This window comes from Anoplolepis gracilipes, chromosome 3 (genome assembly GCF_047496725.1).
Source record: "Anoplolepis gracilipes chromosome 3, ASM4749672v1, whole genome shotgun sequence".
Taxonomy (NCBI): Eukaryota; Metazoa; Arthropoda; class Insecta; order Hymenoptera; family Formicidae; genus Anoplolepis; species Anoplolepis gracilipes.
Window position 1 is genome coordinate 7,120,339 of NC_132972.1, and position 25,372 is coordinate 7,145,710.

At 33.7% G+C, this 25,372-nt stretch overlaps 1 protein-coding gene across 1 annotated transcript in view; it reads right to left on the reverse strand.

Annotated features, from left to right (window-relative positions):
- Positions 1–734: 734 nt before the first annotated feature.
- The window catches only part of Nca (neurocalcin homolog), a 157,437-nt gene continuing 132,799 nt past the window's right edge, over positions 735–25,372 (reverse strand). The window contains exons 2-5 of the mRNA XM_072887967.1: positions 11,062–11,283; positions 10,564–10,682; positions 10,199–10,387; positions 735–9,558 (exon numbers count right to left, since the gene is read on the reverse strand). Of these exons, the coding sequence (XP_072744068.1) occupies positions 9,358–9,558; positions 10,199–10,387; positions 10,564–10,682; positions 11,062–11,131 (579 nt within the window). The 5' untranslated portion in view covers positions 11,132–11,283 and the 3' untranslated portion in view covers positions 735–9,357. The remainder of the gene's footprint in view (positions 9,559–10,198; positions 10,388–10,563; positions 10,683–11,061; positions 11,284–25,372) is intronic.

Sequence of the window (25,372 nt, forward strand, 5' to 3'; positions counted from 1 at the left end):
GCTGCGTTTAATTTGAAAATCATCAGGTTCGCGAGTATCATCTCTTTTGTATTGGTCACATAGATTAAAACATTTTTCTTTTGTCCATGGTTGATCAAAATTAAACAACGACAGAGATGCTCGTAAGCGTTGCGATTATCAAGGAATATGTAGGGTAAACTCGGGTAAGATGCCATAGTTTTTTAAAATGCAAGAAACACTTTTATTTTTGTTATTTTTTAATAGTGTTGGCATATTATCTTCACTGAAGCTTAAATTACGTAATATTATCGAAATTAAAAGGAAAATATTTCATAGAAATTTTATATTATCAAAGTAGTACAACATAAGCATTGGGCTATCTTGCCCAACTTTTAAGGAAAAGATGACTATAGTGATGGAAAGATGACCATAATATTTATAAAAAAATAGTGAAAACGAAAATAAAATCTTTGATAACGACTAAAAAAACGCACCATGTAGCGATTATTGAAAAAATTACAGCCTATGGCCATCTTTTCCGTATGGTCATTATATCCTAGTTTACCCTGTTATGAAATAAGACAATGGACAATCCAGCTAGTGTGTCAGGAACATTGCAATAGTCAACGATCTGTCAAAAGCAAAATTTTGAAAACGAGAATAGATTGAGACACAATTTGAACGAGTATAATATTAACACTTTAATGTAGCAATTTAATTGATATACACAAGAAAGTGATTCGTTCTTATTTATAATAAACAACTAGTAATAATTATCACTTATAGTAAATATATATATTTATATAAGGCGCAAAGCAAATAAAAATTTTATAATACCTCACAATCATCATACGCAACATTAATATCTATCGGTATCGGAACGCATAAAAAAAACGTGCGCTTTGATTTTCGTTTTTTTTTTCTTTTTTCGTTTTGTACGACGCGTCGTCAGCGTGTATAATATCGCACACGTCATTATTGTATTGCGTGATTTTCGAAGAAAAAAAGAGAAGCAATAAATTAATCGTGTGTTTGCGGAATAAATTAACACTTAATTGTAATCAATATCTTTGACGTTTGCGAATTGACATTACTACAATATAAAACTCCGCTACGCGCAACTTTCGCATTAGCCGCGTCATGTTTTTAAGGGTAATCCTTAAATTTTTATTCCATCGTGAAATTTTGTCCGTTCGTGTGTATCTCGTGACAGAATATATTTAATATATTTAATATTTTGTTTTCTAACCAACGCGCGCGCGCACGCACACACACACACACACACACACACACACACACACACACACACACGCACGCACGCACGCACACACACACACACACACACACACACACACTCACTCACTCACTCACTCACTCACTCACTCACTCACTCACTCACTCACTCATTCACTCACTCGACTTGGGCAGATAAGAAACGTTCACAATGTGTTGAAGGGCGCACTTTCGGACGCGGTTACATGCGAAAGTTTGACAAATTAATATCCATCGTGTGTAATTAAACACAATACGAGATAAAATACACGTACTTTGTACACTTAGCACCGCAATATAGAACCACATATCAAAGTAACAATAATTACATTATTTTAATAGAAATACAGAAGAAATAGGAATTGTTTTTATAGAGCGCGTTGAGAGTTAAATACGCTTAGATGTCAGCAATATGCGATTTGATTTGAAATCTTAGAGGGAAACATTTTTTAAGGAATATACAGCAATTATTTCCATGATTATTAAACGATGGTGGTATTGTAAAAGACACTGAGAAGATCGTGAAAAAACATACGCATCGAATAGGTGGATTTACGCACGAGAAAGAGATTAGTTTTTCTATCGTAGAACGTCTAACATGTTTCTGCGTTACATCTATGAGAAAAAACATTGGGCACTGACTCGAAATTTGTGTAATATTCTAATTATGCGCATTCCTTCGCAATTAACTTTCATGATTCACATTGGATCTTGAGTCACGTAACATGCAAAACATTTTGCAAGACGCGTCAATTGAATACCACAAGGAAACAACGCAAATTAATATAGCGAGATCATTTATCATTATAATCATTGGCTCTTGATGAGCTTGAAATTAAAACGTAAAAAACAATTTTTGAAAATAATATATAATTTAAAATAAGGCAAAAGATAAATTAATAAAAAATAAAATAAAATCTTTAAGAATTTAGATAGCTCGATGCGTAAGCAAAAAAAGAAATTTAAAGCGTGTCAAAATTTTTTTATATAATTTAATAAATTAAATAAATTCAGGGTAGAGTAAATATAAATTGTACATGAGATTAAAATTATCTCTTCATAATCGCTATGATTACTCTTAACATTAAAATGTGAAAATTAATTTTGCATGTACATTCAAATTTTTAGACTTCTGAAAAAGTGAACAGCTGCAATTGATTTGCGAGCTACGCGTTTCTGGCAAACATTATCGAAGTAGACACTAGAATATGTGTTGGCAAGAAGGTGCAGAGAAAGTTTTAAGGCATACGTTGTTTTTGAAAATCGGCGACATTTGATAGAAATAGCACTATATAGAATCTTTTTCTGATAAAACTTTGATATACAAGCGATTAACTCGCAATATCATTGATATTTTCTAGAAAACTCTCTAAAGTGTAGTCATAAGAACGAACTACGATCCTTAGGCAAGAAAGAAATCATAGAGTAGATAGATTAGAATATTGGGATTATAATAAGAGAACGCGTAGAGTTAAATTTCGAGAAAATTTATGTCTTTTTTTATATTTGGTAAACGTTACTGCATCTTCCTCAAATATATCTCTCTGTCATAGATCGATAATAACATGTGTGAGAAACTATTTTAACGATTTCATATTCTATATAGAAGTCTATATATATATATATATGTATGTATAACTCTTAATTTTTCGTATAGCTTAGTTTAGGAATCATGACAGCAAATGTCATCGATATCTGTCTCGCTTTAACGAATCGTAATCGAATCTTTTTCCTTCTCTTTCCTCTTTCGCGCATTTTATATATGTATATAAATATTTGTTCTTAAAATCTTTTTTTTTGTGCGTCTCATATGCGTGTGCAACTTTCCGTGAAACCAACTATCGCATTAATTTCTTAAAACGACGGGCAAAAGGGATCGCTTTGTGAAGAGACACTGGGAGATCAGATAAAGAAAAAGGAAATTCGCAATGGTTTTTACGTTTCGATGCGTGCATTTTTTTGTCTATATATCTTGCGAATGTCTCACGGATACGGATGTTAGAATGTAAAAGAATGTGAATTAGGCAGAAAAGTTCTCTGAGAAAACAGAGGGTACACGCAGGAGCTCTCGAAATGTAATTTTAAGCATGATCGAGACATGGATTCAATCAGAAATACTACAACAAACCCGCTATCACAACCTTCTTCCTTTTATTTATAAAAATAATTTATACCAACACGAAAAAGAATATATTATTGTATATATCGCGTTACAAGAACAAAAACTTTAAATGACGATATTTCTGTCGACCATATCTATACGTGCAATTGAACCCTGATTAAAAAGCGTTTTTTCGACGATTATTTTATTTATCTATAAAATGAATTATTTAAGATGTATTGTTTGTTAAGATTTCTTGCTTGTTTACATTACTTATATATATCGTATTTTTATTTTTTAATATCGAGAAATATTATGATGCCGTTCCTTTTTTTCGTCTACGATGAATAATTAATAGCTATAATAATAGCCCATAAATTGGATAAATGCTAATAATAAAATTTTGTATTTGAGATATATCATGAGATGAGATTCCATTCATGTGTAACGTGTTTCTCACAGATTTTTAAATAATATTATACATATATACAATCCCGCGTGAAGAGAAAATTTAAACTCCTCTTTTTGGGTCGATCATTTTTTTGTATACTCTAAAGAACTAAGATCTAAAAGAACAATCGATCATGCAAAAATGCCGAAAGAAAGTACTTCGAACATCCGTTTTTACGCGCACTATTTCAAAACAAATTAAATTAAGACATCCTAATTTTCCAAGCATTAAAACGTCTCAGAGATTTCATTGAAATGTTTGAAGACGTCTCTTCGACATCGTTTAGATATAATAGTTCTTAATTAATTATAATTATCGATCGAGATAAAGAGATAGTTTTTAGATAATTAATTGACGAATCGATCCGTTAAGTTTAGTAAGTAAATAATAACTATTCTCTAGATATATTCTTCAAGAATCTCTTTTAAGCGTCTTTTTACGTATCTCTAAATGTCTTTTCGGCTTTAGTGTTATTTGAATCTAATAGATAAAAGTATATATACCACTCGCGTGTGAAAGTAAACCATTCAACATAGTGAGCAAATGTTGTCTTTTGACACTTGCGACTGCACGTGCTCACGCAGTAGAGAAGATGTAGATTTAATATCTCATTTTATTTCGTTTTATCTCTTTTGAGTGCTTGTGCATAAAACGTAATCTTATTGCTTTAAAATAAAATAAGAAATATATGATATGCATTTGTGCTTGGAAATGTGCATTTATATATTCATTAAAATTGTAAATGAGGATGGAAATAAAGATATTTTGCGAATAAATATTTTTCGCATAAGACAACAGATTATCTTTTTATGTAAATATTTATGAATGAATATAATATTAATTATACGATGAATACAAGCACAATTTTGTTCTCCCTCCTTCGCTGCATTTCGCGATATCTTTTTATTCTTGATTTATCGTAATTTATTTGCGTCTCTTACGTTTCACGTGCTTTTTATAAAATATCCCTGATTAAATATTATTATTATCCATTTTCTTAAACAATGTAATATCGACTGCGAAATAAAATTTACATTATATTATTACGTAATATGTTATGTAATTATGATCACATAATAAATATTGATGTCTTTCGCAATATTTTTGCGACTATATAATGCATATAATTTATTATTTTATGACAAGATAAAATTATTATGCAAAACTATAGATATTTATAGCAATGAAAAAAGAAATTTAAGAAGTTCTAAAATGGCAACATACCTATTTTATATTTATTATTATATTTTCTATTTTTTTACTAATAATATGAAATGCACTGCAAAATTCACATGGGTGTTAATGTTTTTATCGACATTACATTGCGTAAAAGTAAATTATAATGATATAAAAAAATAGATACTTAATGTTGATTATGTTTCTATAGAAAGAGCATGATAATACGACTTTTACATTCAATTAACAAATAAATTAAATTAAATCAATATAATCAAATGTAACTTTTTCAATAATATGAAGGTTTTGTATTCGAAAAAAAAAAAGAATTGAAACGAGATGAAATTTCAAAGAGACGCGTACAAACCGATGCGATTTTAATTGGGAAGTAACGAAATAGTATTTGAACAAATAACTTTTCCGTAGCAGAAATTTTTAACAGTTGTCTTAGAATTTGGATTTTCACGATTATGTATTATTAACCCCTTGACTGTCGAAAGCAAATTGTACCTTGTGGGCCAAAAGTGCGTTGTTACAAAGTATATACAGATTTAGCGATTTAAAAAAAAACCTTAAGATACTAACAAGTTTTATGAAAATCAAAATAGATTAAGTCTATTTTTTCTGCGATGCGCCACCGATAGTCACTGATAGTCGTGGTCATTTTTTTTCCGGCGCCATATGATGTCAGTGACAGTCAAGGGATTAATCACGATCGCCTTATTACCGCTCGTGTTCCGTCAAACTTCAATATTTCAACTTATTCATTTCATGTCCGTCGTTACATAAAATGTCGAATGCACTGTGAAATATCGAGCTGTATGATATCGAATGCATTTCATGCCGTTTTAAAATCATGCCACTTCTAAAATCTTCTCTTCCGAGTCGTGCAAATTTAGTCGGGATGTTTTCTCATGTTTATTGCTTTCTTAATTTATTCCAAGGTACAATTAACTGCGTCTCACGCTTGTATGACTGCCGTCGTCTTTAACGTAACATGGCAGTCCTATGCTATATGTTATAATATTGATTTCGTCTTCAATAAACGCAATTATTTTTTTCTTTTTACTGTCAAATCAAAGCTTCCGTCATTGTTGCTTCTTTCTGATACCTTTTGTTATAGAATAAAATCTCTTTCCACTCTCTTAATATAATCGGAAAAGTTCACAAGAGTAACTTTAGAATCTTAACGTGTATTATATATTTATATGTATATATTAACACTAATGAGGTTATTTATTTGTTTATACAATGACTATATACTGAAAGATTAGAGATATCATTAAATAGTCTTTATCCTTAAATATTAATGAGCACGAGATGAATAGATGTACATCTTAGAAAGTACAATAGCAATATATTATAATAGAGATTTGTATGTGTGCATGTGTGTGTGTATATGTGTGTGTGTGTGTGTATGCGTGTGTATATATATTTATATATATAATATTTATATCTCTCCGTGTAACGCGTTTTTACAAAACACAATACTGCCTTGCGTAACAAACCTAATAAAATCAAAACTCTCTTACAGCATTCGTTATACGCCACCGCAAGATTTTAGCATAGCACTGTCAGACCGGGTGTCTCATTGAAAGACAGTCTAGCGTAACGAATGTTCTCCGAAAAAGATATCGATCACGAATGGAAAAGCGATCGCGCGCCGAATACGCTTGTCAAAGTTAAACGATAATAAGGAGAGAAAGAAAGAAGTGCAATGTAAAAGAAAAAAACTTTCAGCAAAAAAAGGTGAATTGGAAAATAATATAAAAAGGATCCATCCTCTCTCGACAAACAATTAATAAGCCATCCAGTCGGAAGTCACTCTCCATCGTACACCGAAAAATATCGTTTATGTGCGCGCTCGTGTTTACTTAATCGTTATCCATTATACTCGACTGTCCGATCGTGTAATAAACCAAGGAACCGTCATGAGCCATAAAATATCAAACTCTGCTGCTGCATATATGTATTCGCATGGGCGAAAATTGTAATTCCTTATCACTCTCCATTTTCATCAATAATGTATAATGTAAGTGTTTATGTGTATTTATGTATATATAATTATCGCGATCAATCGATCGATACTTATCGGACGATGGGGCGATAAGGCTCGCACCTCGAGCCGTCTCTTTATCGCGTTCGCTTCTTTTATATACGGGACACGCGTATACGCAGAATGGATATACATATACGCATACTTCTTACACGCTCACACAAGACGCACGCATTCACAAAAATAAATCTCTAAATACGGCACGCGTGCGCGCGTGAAGATCCCTCTTCTTTATCCGTCGGTCGCTCGGCGAAGCGCGATTCCTTCGCTAAAGCTGAGGGCCAGTCGCTCTGATCGGCAAGGAGGATGCGTTTCATTTCCATTAGCGAGATTGGAAAGAGGCGAAAACCTTTATGCTCTATCCGACTACAATTATGTTCATTCTACTAACCATCGTAACGACAAAGGTCACTAGAAATGGTAAAATGACGACGAGAGATGAATATAACAGTAATATTAAACGACAAACTCTTCACGATTCGATCGGATAGCTCTGCGAGATCTCGATCACCAGGACATTGTATACCGAATCGAAACGTCGCAACGGGACAATAAACTAGTCGCTTCTTTCTACATACGTACGTCAAATCGAGAGTATTTTCTTCATAGCATCTTCGATGCATCATATCCGTGCTATGACAATCGTTACGCAGTCATTTCTTCCTTCTGCTAGATCAAGCTCTAAATCGGTCTCTAAGCGTGTGGTGTATGTATGTGTTTAACTAGCAAGCGCGTCTTACTAGCGCGCAATTTCGATTTCGCAGTGACCTTTGCCTAGGATCGTGGACTTCTAATCACTAAATTTCGTTGCTAGCGCGCAGTAAGACGCCACGCGAATGTGAGTCTTTTCCGTGAATGGGTCAGTCCGTAATAATGAGCCAAAACACTCGGGGGAAGGGGGGAAGGGGTCCGTTGAGGGCAGGAGATATCGTGTCACCAAAGGGATGGATGTCCGTCCGCATCTTCGGTATTAAATACCAACACGGCGATGTGTGAAGACAACGGCCGCAACCGAAAACCGTGAATTTCCTAGCATTCGTGCGAGACATTAATGTTAAAACGAACGCAGGTCCGACGATGCGTCGATGCAATCCTACTCGTATGTACAAGGTTCCCCTGCTGATGACGCGCGACACGTTTGACCGCTCTTCAGGTCCGGAGAGCGATCTCTGGAGAAACTCGAATGTCGTCGCTCATCAGAGTTTGTTTTGTTGCCGTACATGCACGCTATAGTCACGGATATTTTATTACGAACACAGAGTATTTTAGAATTTTGCTAATCGCGCGTTGCATCTCGAACGACCGGCACAACCGGCGAAATTTCTCGGTGACGGCATCGACGCAACGTCGGACCCAAGTTAAGCGACGCGGACTGGCTTCCCTCCTTTCGTGTTGCGGGCGTTTCTTGGGATGGCTTCGCGGATCGTTGGTCGTGCGCAACGCAGCACATACGACCCGAAAAGGCGTAACAAGCTTCTCGCTAAACCGATCCGTTTGAACGAAACGGAGCGACTGGACTAGTCTTGTAGACTAGCTTGCGGTATGCGCAAGCGCCATGGGCCCAGTGACCCTGGGACCTCTCGGATACCGGCCCAATTTATAAAAGCCCTCACAAAGCACGCATCTGTGCTTACGCATAACGCGCGTGATCGTAGAATATCCGCAAGAAATTACCAAGACGATATCTTCGAGCAATAAAGGCGATTTTCTAACTTATTATCACCATCATCGGTATCAGACGATAAATTTGAATAATCGTATTAATCATAAAAATTGTGAGTTCTTTTTACATTCAACTTTCAAATAAAATAGTTGTAGAATTTTCACAAGACAAGGGATATTAATTTATTATAATTTGTAATATTAAAAGATATTTTTAATCATGTTTTAATTGTTAATCATAAAATAAAGTTTTATTTTTTTTTATTATTCTCTGTACCGAATGTAATCTATTATTAAAATATGATTTACTTATCCAACACAATCATATTTTATGCATCAATATCGTTCTGAAATAAAGAATGTCTATCAAGTAAAATAATTTCCAGTAGTCATCTATTTTGAATTTAAATCAACCATGGCGAATGAATATTTATACATTCAAGTGTTTTATCCTACAATTAAAAACACATTATATAACAATTATTAGATTAAAATAAAAAAAAAAAAAAACTCAAATATGTATGAAGATAACGTTTCGGCAAGTTTCTTAATGTACCAATAAATTCAGAGGACAAGTTTCTACGATCATGCCGTTTCTGCTTGGGATATCAATTGGGCCGGGCTCCGATTTGGGTATGCAGATGGCATATCAGTATTTGTCTGTATTGGCCCAGGGCCTCACTGAGCTTGTGCACTAGGATCGCACTGCAACAGTCGCACAATAGATGGGTCGCTCTTCGCACCCTCTATAAATTCGTCAAGCGATAGCTTGCCGTCCTTGTTCTTATCCATCTGTCGGAATATCTTATCAGTTCGTTTCTCCGGCGTCGACTCGTCTTCCGGCATCTTCATCACAGAGCCCACCATCTTGTAAATCGCCTGAAATGTTACAATAAAGTAGAATAGAATAGATTTATATATCACGCATGTCGAAGAACATTATTCGCAGAATAATGCAAAAACTTGCACCATTAATAAAAAATTCAAACAATGTACGCTGACTATGATTGATAATCGATAATACAATATTTATTTATTACTATAAAGTAATAAATTGAAAAAAATGTAATAATACAAATACACATACACATTAACTACAATTTATTATAAAATATAAATTGTATTACGTGTAAATGTCACATCAAATATTTTCAATTGCATTCATGCATATTGTAGAGTTAATTAATTCCCAATAGAAATTAAATATAAAAGTCGAGTCTTTTTTCAACTTTATCAAATTTATCTCTTACATGCACATTTCAAATTAAAACATTTTTAAATCAATTATTAACTTAAAAGGTATAATAAAAATTTATATTTTAAATAATACATATCGTCTTTCTTTATTACATATCGAAAATTCGATGATGTACATAGAGATCTAAAGAATTATAAAACAAAATGTTTTTTAATTAAACAAAAGCAATGATATATAGTTGACTATCAAGTTCGCGAAAAGTAAAATTATTAAGTAGATTATTAAAATATACTCTTTACAACCCCTTATTTTGTCACGTACCGTTACGATCTCGAGCATCTCTTGTCGCGAGATATACCCGTTGCCATCCAGGTCATACATGCTGAAGGCCCACTTTAACTTCTGCTCCAACTTGCCACGGGACGTTACGCTGAGGGCGCAGAGAAATTCCCGAAAATCGATCGTGCCGTCGCCGTTTGCGTCGAACGTCCTGAATACATGCTCCGCAAACTGTGGGAGTGAGAGAAAGAGAGAGAAAGAAAATCATAATAAATTAAAAAAAAAGGAGAACCTGAATAATTTCGTGAGACCGCGATAGCATGCAATATGTAAATAAATTTATCGACGTGGCGTCCACACACGATATATTTTTATATAAGATTTTTATATAAGATTTTTCCATTTACCTTTGACGCGTCGCCGTAAGGAAAGAAATTTCCGTATATTTTCTTGAATTCTTCCACGCTGAGGTGGCCACTGGGACAGTCTTTTAGGAATCCTTTGTACCACTCCTGAATCTCCGCATCTTGAAAAGGAAAGAACGTAAAATATTATTTATACTCAGCTTTGTTAACATTACTCACATACGTTTCTGGATAAATCGGCGAGCTAAATATTTATTGATAACACGATGAGTTTATTACGTAGCAAGTATACATTTGTACATATTAAATTTTCCACTCCTCTAAGTAAAAATACTTTCCCTGTTACACAGGTATATAATATTTTAATTATACTTGTAGAAAAATAAATTTAATGCACGCAAGACTCACTTTAATCTCGAAACAAAAACTTAATTATTATTTTATATGCCTACAGTAGATAAGATAAACATTGAGTAGCAACAAATTATTAAATATCAAATCCATTAATTATTCAAAAGTATTAAATCCATTAAATTGTACCTGAGAATTCAGTATTCTGTTTGAGGTCCTCCAGCACTTCCGGCTTTAACTTGCTATTTTGCTTTCCCATGGCTGTTTAAACTCCTTTCCTTCCAGAATCCCTGATTTTCCGACGAATCCCGGGACCCAATTAGAAGAAAATTAAGCTCTAACTAGACTACTATTCTAATAGTGCCGTTAAGCACAATACGCTTCGCGGCTGGTATTCTCCACCAGACACGCCTGAAAGAAAAAGAGACGTACAATAACTTTCAATGATCTTTTGCGATTAAACTGACTGGGAATAGCAGAAGACGATGGATGCTCGAAGGTGTATCGCTTTTTCTTTTTCCGCTCGCGATCGTTTCGACAGCAACCTTAACTATTACCTATCGGAATTATTATTTATATTCGAGATCGATCGAAAATTAACGAGCGAAACAAATGGATAAAAACGCGACATAAAAAATATCCCCCCCCTCTAAAGAATCGCGACAAATTCTATAAACAATTTGAATGTCAAAGGTCACGTGGATACTAAACCATACCACCGACGATTAAAGACGAAGTAAAAAAGATTCCGTGTAAATTGTACATGCACGTGTTATTGAGAATCCTTTGAGCTTTATTATCGTTCAACCTTTACGATCAATGCCGTTAAATATCACAACCGCGATATATATGAAGAACAATTAACGTTTTGTCTTAAAATTGTTTAATGCATCGCTGATAGATATTCCTCGATTTTCTACGAACTTTGAATTTTCGTCGATCGTTCTCATTAGCAAACCCTCGATCGATTTTACACCTTTCTCGACAAAGTGTATTTATAACATACAAAAACAAAGGGAGTTTTTGAAGGATGCGATGAGTTAAGGAGTTTAAATGACAAGAATAGGATACGCATTTGCACACATTCATACTCATTCACACAACTGCAACAGAAGAAAACATAGATTAATTCAAAGATTAATAACAAGAAAGAGAGGCTACGATTTTTTTTATGAAAACAATAAAAACGCAACGGCAGTAATAATAATAATATAATAGTTTGGAGCGTAGTGTGCTTTATTATAATAATAATAATATTAGTAATGACGATAATGCAGGTTTCTCCCACGGTTCCTCGCCGTGCGAAGAACCCACATACAAAATATGAGTTAGTTTATTTTGATTGCTTAAACGGAATTAATTAATTAATTATACCACATAATAATAATACGTACGTAATACGTAATTACTAGATCTCTTATTTAAAGTGTGTGTCCGCGTACACGTGTCCGTGTGTATGTATATATACGAGATACACATCGCGAGCAATATTTACTCGGGAAATGATGGTGCATCATCGTGATGCAATCTCGCGTGGCCGCATACTTTACGCGTGAGCAAACAACAGTCCTTTCATCGCATCGTCGTCCTGAACAGGTCGACGAGTCTCGAGAGGGATGCTTCGGTCTCGCCCCTCGAGGCATTTCCGGCGGCGGCGGCAGCGAGTTGCATCTCGGCGGAAAAATAATCCGCTATGCCCGATGCCGAAAGATAATGTTCCGGCGACATACATACATATTCACGTGAATAACATTTGCATGCGATAACGCACGTGTCAGTAGCTCGCGGTTTGACGTTTGTTCTGACACGTGTACAACAGCGGCAGCAACAACAACGCGCGCTGTCACCCTTGTCGCAGCCGGGAATCGGGATCATCGATTGTGAACGCGTGAACGATCGTCACGCGTCGCGCATAAATTGTTCATAATCACTTTGTTATCTCTTGTTTCGCATCTGTGGCAAGCGTCATAGATCCGTTTCATGAAACTCGACAAATCGAGCTAAGTAACGTACGACGGAGCGTCAAGAACTATCGTGGGAAATTATATCGCGATCGGACAGTCTGCTTCGTCGCGAGACCCTCGAGATTCGTGTATTTGTCAAGTGAGAAGTTATATACATTCTGAGGAGAATTTTTTATGAGACATTGTTTATCTCGTCACGATTCTACAACTTGACAGATATATCTGTAAACTTGTCGACGGATGGAATTCTGCTTGTTACAATCACCCTTCTATTCATGCTGAAAGCTATTTTTCTCCTTATTATTCGCGTGACAAAAACGTATTTCACGGTTGACAAATTATATACCTGTCGTTTCTTGTCTCTTCGTCGCATTACAAACTTATTAAAATAGAAAGTCGTTGCAGCACGCATCAACATACTTGTTCGGTCATTAATCTGTCAAATTTTGTAAAAAAAAGATACAAAAAATATCAGTTCTCCGATCTCTTTTCTTTCGTGAACATATATATATATATATATATATATATATATATATGTCGCGAAGAGAATTAGGACCGCATCGCAATAATTACGACAATTCGCTGATTTATAACAGCAGAATATATCCATATTATTAACCCTTTCGGAGTCTTTGTTCGAGTGATAATGTACAGTTACATTGAATGATTAACTTGCCCAATCTCGAGCAAGTATAAAAATAATTTTATAAAATAATTTTAGACAGAAAATTTATACATATATATGTTTGAATACACACTATTATAAATCGCAATAAAATGAGAAGCGCGCTTTGTATGCAATATTGCCGAGCGAAGCCGAAAGGGTCAATGTACAGAAAAGTCACATTACATAACGAGAAATTATATAGTACTATATCGTATAACGTTATAATGGCCTAATAAAAAAGAAGTATTTATCTAAAAATTCGCATTTTATTTATATTTACTCCTTCATTACGCAGCTGTTCATCGATAATGGCGTGACATACACGCCAATACACTCGAAGTACATAATACGTTATTAATTAGAACTTCGAGACATTCGTGGCCGCTATCGGGGGCGTATACGCTTCGGCAATTTCGCACAATCAGGGGATGCGCTGATTACAGCAGCAGCGTTGATAATGAAACTAATGTAGTTAACTCGGCCGTCCTCGACGATCGACGTGCGTACAACGCACATTGCTGTTACGATAAAACGGAAGAAAGAAAGGCTCGTCGCGGAGCTCGACTTGAACAAGCAAATATTCGAATTCGCGTAACGGCAGAGTAAAACTTTTAACGATGTAGATAATGACAATAAGAGTATCGTAGTTATTTTTTTTTCACCCACGCTACCATATTCGAAGGAGATTTAATTTCAGATAGAGCTCGGAGCCGCGATATTGATTATATTATCATTTTCTGGAACGTCATTTGAGAAGAGAGAATACTTCTCTTTTGCAACTTGCTGTCATTATGACACTGCGTGTCGAAGAGTGATTCTGTGTAGAAGTCGAGTGCTTCTGCACAAATATTTCCTTTAATGTACTTAATGTCTTTTTTTTAAATATTTTCGTTAGATCCTGCTTTCTCTTTCCGATTAATTACTATTCTGAAAGTATTTAAACATTGTAAAATATAAACTCACATTAAGAATTTGTATTATTGAGTATTTTAACAAATAAAAATTGTTTTGATTAAAAAAAAGGTCTGTTTTATGAAATACGGTTCGTATAAATAAAAATTGAAGAAATATATATATATCAGATATTTTCCGCAATACGCGTCTTGTAATATGCAACTAAACTTGGAATTCTAATGGAGCTATATAAATTATTTTATTTTAAATTTCTGGGTGTACATATATAGTTGAAACATATATGTATCATCGATTCTTCGTCTTTTTATACGTCACATTTATGCTCTATTTTTTTTAATCTACTATTGGTGAAAATCGTGCAGAATGGAATATAGAATATATCCATCATATTCAACTCTGACGTTGACATCTTCATTATATCATGCATATCATTATTTTGCGCGGTAGATGAAAAATTTTTATTAACGCCCATCGTTTGCACGTCGTAAAAAACGTATCGTATATTATGTGTGTACATGCCGTGCCACATTTCTTCCCTCCTATCATATTATCTAATAAGGTAAATGCGTGTAATTTTTTATCTCCGTAATAAATGTAACCAGTCGTAAGCGGCGTGTCATTATGTCCTTGAAACAAAATTGATACCTTGTGTAAAGATTTATACTCGTTGTCTTGTGTCCTGATCGCTAACAACCTTATCCGGAAAAGCAATTTTACTCGAAATGTGGGACGACCGTATGCAAAATACCGTGCTTGCAATTATCTCGCAAGGACGTCTGTAATACACCCGAGAGAGAGAGAGAGAGAGAGAGAGAGAGAGAGAGAAAGTGGGTCTGGTTTTTAGATAAACAGGGTTTACGTCGAGTTAACTGGAAAGTTAGCGTGTTTCCCGCGAAATTCCAAACGTGTGTTTGTCATGTTGTTCACATGTACGCGCCATCCCTTGACGTAATCATCCCTAAGTGGCACAATGAGTTTCGAAATAATAATAGCGAAGTATTACGACTTTTTTTTATCGTTATTTTTTCACAACTTAATCCAATTTTGACGCCAAAAGAAATATTTTTACAAACCAATTGAATTTTTCTGTTCTTTTTCGTGTGATATAAAAAACATGAAAATATCACAATTGATAATTATCATAAATAAATACGTTGTACATAAATTAACCAGGATAATTATTAATAAACACGAAGAGCAAAAAATTTTTTAAATTTAAAATTGTTAGAAACCATTTGTATATGTAATAAAAAAATTTCACCGTAATAGACTGATTATAAGTATCGAATAAAAATAACTAGTTATATGCGATTTACGTCCAGTTAGTGATGATATCCAGTTATAAAATAGAAGATATAGAAGTATCGACTTTTGTATTTATTTTTAGCATCGGAAAATGGATGTTACATAGCAAAAGCATATCCTGCGATTAATTCGTTCAAATATCCGCAATAACGCATGATCAATGTTGATTGCCCACGCATTATCTATATAATTGGAAAAGCTGTTTGGTTAAAGCTGTTTAAACACGTTATGGTGCTGTGGTATGCAATTGGAATACAAACTTTGAAGCTCTTTGCGATAAAGTTCTTGCGTGTTTGTTATGATGTAAAAATAGCAGATCGAGCGATCAATGACATTGCATGTACATTCAAGAAGATGGCTGTATTCGTTAAAGCGCGAGTCATAGATGGAAATATCGTATATATGTCAAAGTTTCGATACATGTAATCATCATCAAATAAAGTGCTTTTTTCCACTATCTAGCCAAAATCAGAAATATGTATGAGTTTTCTAAAATAGAGTTCCCAGGATTCAGTTTTGAATATCTTGTTCTATAAAATATTTCTCGCAATTTCTTTCCAAAAATCTAGATAACATAAAATGCCACATCTAAAGAACGTTTACATTAATCTGGATTTTTTTTGCTAAATAATAATAAAAATTGTAATAATTAATTTTTTTATAAGATTGTTTCTTAAGATTAGAATCGTACAGTAAAATTTTTATCATAGACAAAGATAGATAAAAATTCGTTTTATGATTGTATCATTACTGCATCGTGAATTAGATAAAGTTAAGCATAAAATTTTATTTTATATTTTACGTTCTAAAAATTGGAATATCGAATATTTTGATGATAAGAATTTTCGGGATCAAATCTACAGCACGTTATTAAGTCAATCTTAGACATCACTGTTATATTATCTATTGACAATCGGATAATTCGCTTTAATAACAAGTATCCTAAAATGGAATAAGATCGCATCGTCCGAGAAGAAACTTTGTACCACAATGCAAAATTTAATTCTACTTAATTTAGAATCGCTATACATATATGTATATCGATCGATTTAATATTTCATCTAATGTCTAAGAATGTAATTTACAATAAACTGTAAATATCTACACGAATCCGTCTCAATTAATTATTAATTACTTCCTTAGACACTTACTTATAAAATCTTTGTTTTATTGCAGTGCAAAGTAATCCTTTACGCATATTATTATTCGCGATGCACGAAAACGAGACATTCGCCATCGTAAGCAGACGAGTTGTACACATTTGCTTTTTGCGCGAAGCAAGAATAACTTTAGCGAAATCACAATTATGGAATATGATCTGGTTCTCTCTGGAATATGACCTGCTTATGAGACATCAAGTATATATATATATTTTCTCATTCTCGAATTATATTTCCGATTCAATTATTAATCGGCGAGAGCAAGAATCGTGTTTGAAATCTTTTCTGAATTTCGTTGCTTCCTGAAATCACTTTTAAAATCGCAAACCAGATCAGAAAAATCTCGTCGAAGAATTTCTTCGCAAGTACTAACCACACCGACTACGAATTCGTTAGATAATCTAAACGACTTTACAAATATATTGTGCCATCTTACACGAGCGATCTGGTCCTAAGTGTTCTATGAGCTATTGTAAGTACATTGGAAAGGTGTTCTGGAAAAATCACCCGCGGTGCATAACACGAGTATAAATGCAAGTGCTTTTTTTTCAAAGCACTTACGAATCAAGAACTGTAATTAACGGCAGTACTTTCCCCAATGAATAGTTTCTTTATCAGATATATATATATATATATATATATATATATATATATATATATATATATATATATATATATATATCTCGAAGAGCACCGATCGCGTGGACCCGCGTCGCAGTCTCGTTTCCTCATGATGACCACGTTGAGATCATAATCCTGACGTACAATCCTAAAAAGATCGAGACTCGTCGACGAGCGAGATAAACGAATTGTTGCTCGAGAAAGATCTGCTCTCCTCTCGTAATTTTGACGAAGAGTCGAATCGACTTCAGCGTTGACGAAGGTAGATATATATGTTTATAATCCAATAAAGTTGAAAAATAACGCAACATGCAACGATCACGGGATAAATTGATGCGAAACGCAAGCGTATAATCAGAGATTTCTCAGTTCATTTAAAATGCGAGAAAAAATATTAAATATTAAAAAATTTCATTTGGTCAGTGTACACCATGATTTTTTAAAAAGAAGCCTAATTCCAGAGAACATTAAACATACAAGAAATTCAAAATATAAAATAATAAAAATAATAATTTCCAGAAATATAGATATATCCTCAGATTAAGTATTTAAAGATGTAACTCTTATCAGCAGTAGGAGTCTAAAGTCAATCTTCTTGTAATACTCTCTACTTTAGAGCTTTCCTTGATCTCTGTCAAACACTTTCAACGTAGTGTCCGTAACGTGAAAGTGCGATAATGCAAAGTGTTGCGATGACCCGGGTGAGCCATAGCTATATTACACGCTTTGTGCCGAATCGATTTGAGGCTGCTTTGTACAAATTACAGACTGCAGAGTTAGCTGAAACGTTTTACTTTCATCATTGCTGGTCTGTGCATCCGGTTAACTACGTACGCACGTATATCCATAACAGTAAGATCTCGCTAACCCTGTTTGAAACAACAATGCGTCTATAGATAATTAAACTATGTACGTATACACGCGAAACGTCTCATTAATTAACACGCGCCGATTTAACGGATGCGATTATTATCCCATAATGTGTATCATGCATGAGGTGAGAGAGGAAGCTTGTTAAAATATATTCCAGTGCATATACTGGAATTATGACTAGTATCACACACATTGGATAATTTGAAGATATCCAAATAAACAGAATTGTCGTTTCTTTCGCAAAGCCAATTTAAATGTTTTCAATGAAAAATTATGATTCATGAAACATAATTCTCGCTAAAAACAGATGAAAAAAAATTGAGAAATATAATGTAAATTATTTCTATCTGACACATATATATATATATATATATATATTGTGTATTGACGTATATTATTATGTTACAATAAAATCTCCGCCGCCTAATTGATTGTTAATAAAGCCTTATCAACATTATCCTTAGGGAAAATGATTTGATTGAATTGGGCAATAAAGCTACACCATATTCACACGCACAGACTACATATGTATGTATGTATAAAATACTTTCCGTTAACGAGACAGTAACGGTAATGCTTGCCTGAACTATTGACTTAGCCTTCTCGAAGATTAATTCTGTGCGAGGGTGTAAAGCCCGAGGCAAGAAACATGACACCGGAACACGGATATCTCCTTCACGGATAAACCTCCGGATGTCATGAGACCCGTCTTTCTCTCTTAGGATTAGCGTTCAGTCTAACGCTACATCAGACGAATATTTAATACATAGTATGCGATAAGAGAGCGACGTCAGAATAATACGGTAATTATTCTATGTTAATACATGATGAAAATTCGAGTATCCCTTTTTGATAAATAAATAATCAACAGTCGACTGCGATAGCGAGTTTTCGAAGAAAAAATCAACTTCTATTGTGGATACAAATTATTAGACGCTGATAGATGTATGTCAAAAAATGCATATTCATGAGTGCGTGCACGATGCATACACAGTTTTTTTATTTAATTTTTTATTCACTATTGTATTAAGCGGTCAAAACTGGATATCAAGATAAAAATTTGACGGGCGTGAAACAATGTGTCTATATTATTTAAAATACAAGAAAATGGAGTTTGTAGTTAGTGTATATTATGAAATTCATATATATATATAAATTTTTCTTATAAGAAAATATATGAATCTCATAATCTCTGTCCTTACACGTGAGCATGTTTTTCATGACGTAATCAAAAAGCATTAACATTGTACAGAAAAGAAAGCTATATCGTCTAAATAATTTTTCATCCAAGACAGAATTGATTTTTGACATCGATGCAAGTTTGCGAAATCCGCGATTATGATTCGGCTGTTACAGTGTAACTATTAAAAATTTAATTGCTAAAACAGTTTGTATTGAATAACAAACTATAAAATCACTAATTACGATTTTAATAAATTTAACAAAATTTGGAGTTGCTTGTCAGAAAACTATATTGAAACTTGTAATGTTTCTTCCAAACACAAAAGTTTAATATTTATTTATTTAAAAATAAATATTTCTTAAAAATATATACTAAACTTTTTCGTGAATAAAGGAAATATATGCAACCTTAAAAAGATTAATAATCGATTTAAAGTTAGCAGGTTGTTATACGGTTTGAATAAATAATCAGGACAAAGGATGAAATATCTATCTGTCGAGTAAGATCGGAAATTGCAGTATAGAACAGACTCATCGATATTACAAGCGAGTGAATTGAGATACGCTACCCAGCCAAAGAACTCCGTACCGTTTACAGCCGAAATTGATCCTTCGACAAATCAGATCGGCATCGACGTATCGATCTGGCAGTGCTGCCGATGTTTCTCAGGAGATTAAATTTATCGGCCAATGCGAAATCGTACTTAACTCTCACGACACCGGAATGTCTCCCATCCTGTTCCAATCGAAATTCTCTAATCATATCATTCAGCAACGAGATTGAATCTGGCTTTCTAAATAAAGTTTGGAACATGAAATTTGCCAAAATACATAAGAAAACACATAGAAATATTTCTTTTCTCTCTTCGTTCGTAAATATATAAAAACTAGAAATTAGAAAATTTTCCAAGTTGAATATAAAGTGGAAAAAAGACGTGATTAATTTAAAAAAAACTTCAGGAAGATTAAAATTATGCAACAGACAATGGCTAAGTAGTTATCCAAACTGACGCACGAGACGTATTAAATAATTTTTACAACTTCCGTCGCTATCGAGAAACGTCAGTCATGTGTCAAATAACGTGAAGCATTTCTGCCGAAGGCATAAATCGACGAAGGCGAATGTAATGTTTACGATCGTCCTTGAGAAATGCATTTGAAGAATATTCCGGCATGCAAAAGTTGATTGCGGCGAAACGACACGTACGTCGCGTGTTAATAAAATTTATTACTTAGATTATTAGAGTTTGTAGATGTATTTCGCGAGGTATAGACGGAATAGAAGGGACGAGCGATAAGAGATATCAGAAAAGACCACGAAGAGATCGTGATGAGGGCGGGTTAAACGGAGTGGAAAAAGGCGTAGAAAAATATAAAATCGCAGATAGATTTGTAAGAGAATAACGCGCAAAGTGGCTCGATTACGTCGTAATTCCGCTGCATTTTCAATATTATCAGGTTTTCACGTTGATTCGGAATTGACTTTTACCTTCGTCATTTCGCGGCGAGACGTAAGAAATTAGGATCTATCGTAACGAACTCGTGACAATTGAGACATTTATCAAGGAATTAAATAATGATTTTACCAAAGCGTTAAATGTGATGACTTTTATTTAACAAAACAACGGAATCAATTGCAAAGAATGACAATTGTCATTTATATATATATCATCCAAGAATATCCCAAAGTCACGCGATTATCTTGATTGATCCCGTAATAATATATATATGCGTTCCGTCTCTCGGGCGTGCAAATCTACGGAAACCACAGAGGGAAATCTTAGAAGAAGAGTATGGAGGGGAGAGTCGACGATTTAAATCGGTGCTCGATCCTAACTCTGATTAAATTCGCTGACGCGAAAACGCTATTAAATGTTGTGCGACGGAAATTGAGTTCCGGACACGCATACGCGCACGATCGCGTGCGTAGGTGCATATTATGTGCGTATACGTTCCTATCGTGTGTATGTACGGGGTGACGGTTTTGTAAGGAGGGTCCGTACGTTACCAAAGGAGAAGGCGACGATCAAGACGACGGCTCCTCTAATAATGTGTAATGCACTTTAGGTCCGTTCTCTTAAGCTTTATAAAATTTTCCCGTCTATATACGTACGTCGACTCTTTCGTAAAAGGGAACTCTTATTATGTCGATTGTCAATGCTGCACTTTCTATTCGAGAGAGAAGAGTTGTGTGAATTTTTTTTTCTTTTTTTTCCTTTTCTTTTTTTTTCTTTTTTACGAATCGAGTCTTGATTTAGCGATTAGCGATTAGGACGCGAGTGTGTACCTTTTTGTGTAAGTCAATGACGATGCGAATGCGTCTATCTTAGGTCCTGCGCATTGGTGATGGTTTCGGGCAAACGAAACGCATTCTCTGAATTATTATTATATTTTTATGAAATTTAATAATATTATAGATTGTCATTTCTTTCACTTCACAATTTTTCTGTGATCAATTTGCTAAAAATATTTGGACATATCAATATTTTAAAATTTCTCAATTTGTATAGGACGTTAGAGAAATTTTATCAAGAGTCTTAAGTCAAGATTTTATTTATTCGAATTTCGCTTTTCGTATACGAACTCTTCAGTGTCGTCTCCAGGTTCAAAGATAAAAATGACGTTCGCAATTCTTGTGGAACGCAATTCATATAAACATAAAATGAATAATGCGTCGAGAAATAATTATTCGTAGAGATCTCACTTCTCGATCCGATAAATTATAAAGCGCGATCGATTCCATCATCGCCAGTGAACAAGACCGCATTTACGAACTTTGGTACGAGATTCGCTACACACATAGAATATATATTAATATTATTAACACGTTTTAATATATATATGTATATAATTACGCGTACACGTATATAGAAATATCGTGTTAACGGATATCTTCTTCTTCTTCTTTTTCGTTTAAAATTGACTTAATCGTGATAGTTGCGATTGAAGCACGTACAGAGTAAAATCGCGAAGCGAAAAAGGGCCTTCGCCTCTTGCGCGTCATGGAAGGAGCCGAGATGATATGTACCTAGCCTAATATAAATATATATATATATGCAAGAGCACGTGTTTCTCAGTTTAGCCTCGACAATGTGGAAAGCCATTCTCCGATCTGCGTGCTCCGCGAATCAATCGCCCTCGATTTTCAATCGTCAAATCACTAACCTCGCGCATTATTTTACCAAGTAAAAATAATGTGACATTGTCCGTTAAATTGCTTAATTTGCTTCTTGCACGAAGCCCCCATCCCACCGACAAAATCGCTCGCGATGCGATTTCCACAAAGTGAATTTGTCCTGTTTCTTATTCTATAAAGCTATCATATATATATATATATATCTCTAATTTGTATCTACATAATTTACCTAGAGAGGGAAATCGATCAAGTCGGTGGATTCGACGAGAAGTACCCGCGAGCGGAAGCAAAGAGACGAGAGAATCGCGCGGATCTCAGAGAAAGAAAGCGTTTTTTTTTTCCTAATAAAAACACACAATTGGTCGAATGCTATCACTAATAGACGCTAGTCTATCACCATCGTAGAGATGAGTATACACAATTTAAGCGATAAGTGTACCTTCTTTTACGACCAGCACAGTCCGTTTTAGACGCGACACACGAAAATGCGATGCTGCTATTAATTGTCTTATATGAGAGAGAGAGAGACCTTATTTATCTATACATCTCGCGGAGAATAAGTAAAGGATGTGATTCGTATGTGTTCCGCAAAAAAATCTTTGCGTTGGAGCGACATATTAGTAACACATTGTGGTCCGCTTATCGTTGTTCTTTGATTAATACGATAGGGAGACGGGGGTCTATTTCTTTCAGCGCGTACTATTTCATTAAGTTAATGCAGTCACACCAAGTAAAAACAATTAATTTTGTTAATTAATTCTGAGACTACCGATTAATTTTAATATAAACGATTTATTTTATTTAGTACTCTATCAGTTAAAATTAGTATTATTAATCGAGATTGGTATTGGTACCATTCGTTATAATATTGGTACAAACTATTGATTGATTCCATCGACTAATTTTAATAGGAGCAGTTCATTTTGCATGTAGCATTAATTTTAATACTACTACATTTGAGATGATATCATTCATTAAGTATGATCCTAATTAGGTCGACACTATCCGTTAATCATGGTATCGAGAGATAACTTTCGTTCGACGATGTTAAACGATATTTTTTTTTTCTCCTCACTAACTGACAACTATTCCACATTTCTCCCACACTAGTTTGCACTTATATATAAACTACACAATGAATAATAGATCGTAATAACTGTAGCGTACAGTAATTTAAGAATTTCTAGATCATTGCACGCTCTTGACTAGTCTGCGAAAAGTACTGATTCTTTTTATTCGGCATTTAAAATAATACTCGCTACTATTTTTTCTTTTTATAATTAAGATAATATCTAACATACTCTATAGATATAAAATATTATTTTGTACAAGTCGTACAAAAAAGGCAAAATGTTTTTGTATAACGGCACATTTTTAAAATGTGAAACACATAGAATTAATCCTCCATTATTGTAGTTTTTTGACAACCACGTTTTGGGAAATATGATTCTTCTAAATTGTGATTAATCTAAATCATTTTTGTGTAATCTTCCTGCATGAATTTTTCAAAGATTTTAAATTATGGATCTTTTAATTATGAGAGACTTCTGTAAGACACACAATCTGTTATCGTTTTAATAAGATATTCATTATAATTCTATGTAAATTTGAAGTCTCCGGATACACACATACACACACATACCTCGTTTCTTTATTACAAAATTCGTAAAATATATGCAAAATTCTCGAATGCACTTTATTCATCAAAGTACTACAGTGGAGTCCACTTCAATTAACAGATTTAATCCGATTCAGCATCACAAGCATTCCATAGCTTATGACATATCACGATGCAAAATTTGTAAAAACCGCATTTAACCCATTTTGTTAATCAAAAAAGAGAGATTGCTTCTAATTTTTTTATCTGCTATAATAACCGCGAGCAAATGGCACTGAAGGATAAATTGGAATTTTAATTAAAAGTCTCATATATATATATATATCTACTCACTCTCATTTGCAACGACTAATTTTAATAATATTCCCACCCCACAGAAAAAAATCAATAAATTTTTACGTGTTTTTTTTCTAATTTTGTTTGCGCCGTAAAGAATTTTTGTATCCAATATTCAATGTATTACCAATGTTCATAATTATTAATTAATTCAATATTATTACCACAATAATTGCTCATCAATTTGATTTATCTTACAAAATAACATATAAATAGAATGTTTTAATAATACACACACAGAAGATAGTATAACTTCTATATCTTTAATCTGGGATCAATAAAAATTTCATAAATATATGTTCAAGTTTTGTAAACAAGTTATAAATTATTACATTAAAATAATACATTAATATGCAACGCAAAAATGAAAACTAAAAATGTTTCGACAAAATTATTTCAAACAATATAAACTTTAAACTAAAATAACTTAACAATTTTGTAATAATAATAATAATGTAATAAACTTTATCAGATAATCATTATTTATAGATATCTCAACATAATAGTTTATAATTATAGTTTACAAAAAAAAGCTAAATTATAATATATTTTGATATTTCAAGTAATTTTTTCCTCCAGTGCTCCTCATAATTGCTCTAGATTTTTGCATTGTACTCCAAAATTCTTTATAATTGTAATCTATATTTAATAATAAGAACACGCATAAGAGTAAAGTCAAACATTAATATTTCTCCTAATTGTCCGCCAATTTTCTTCAATCAT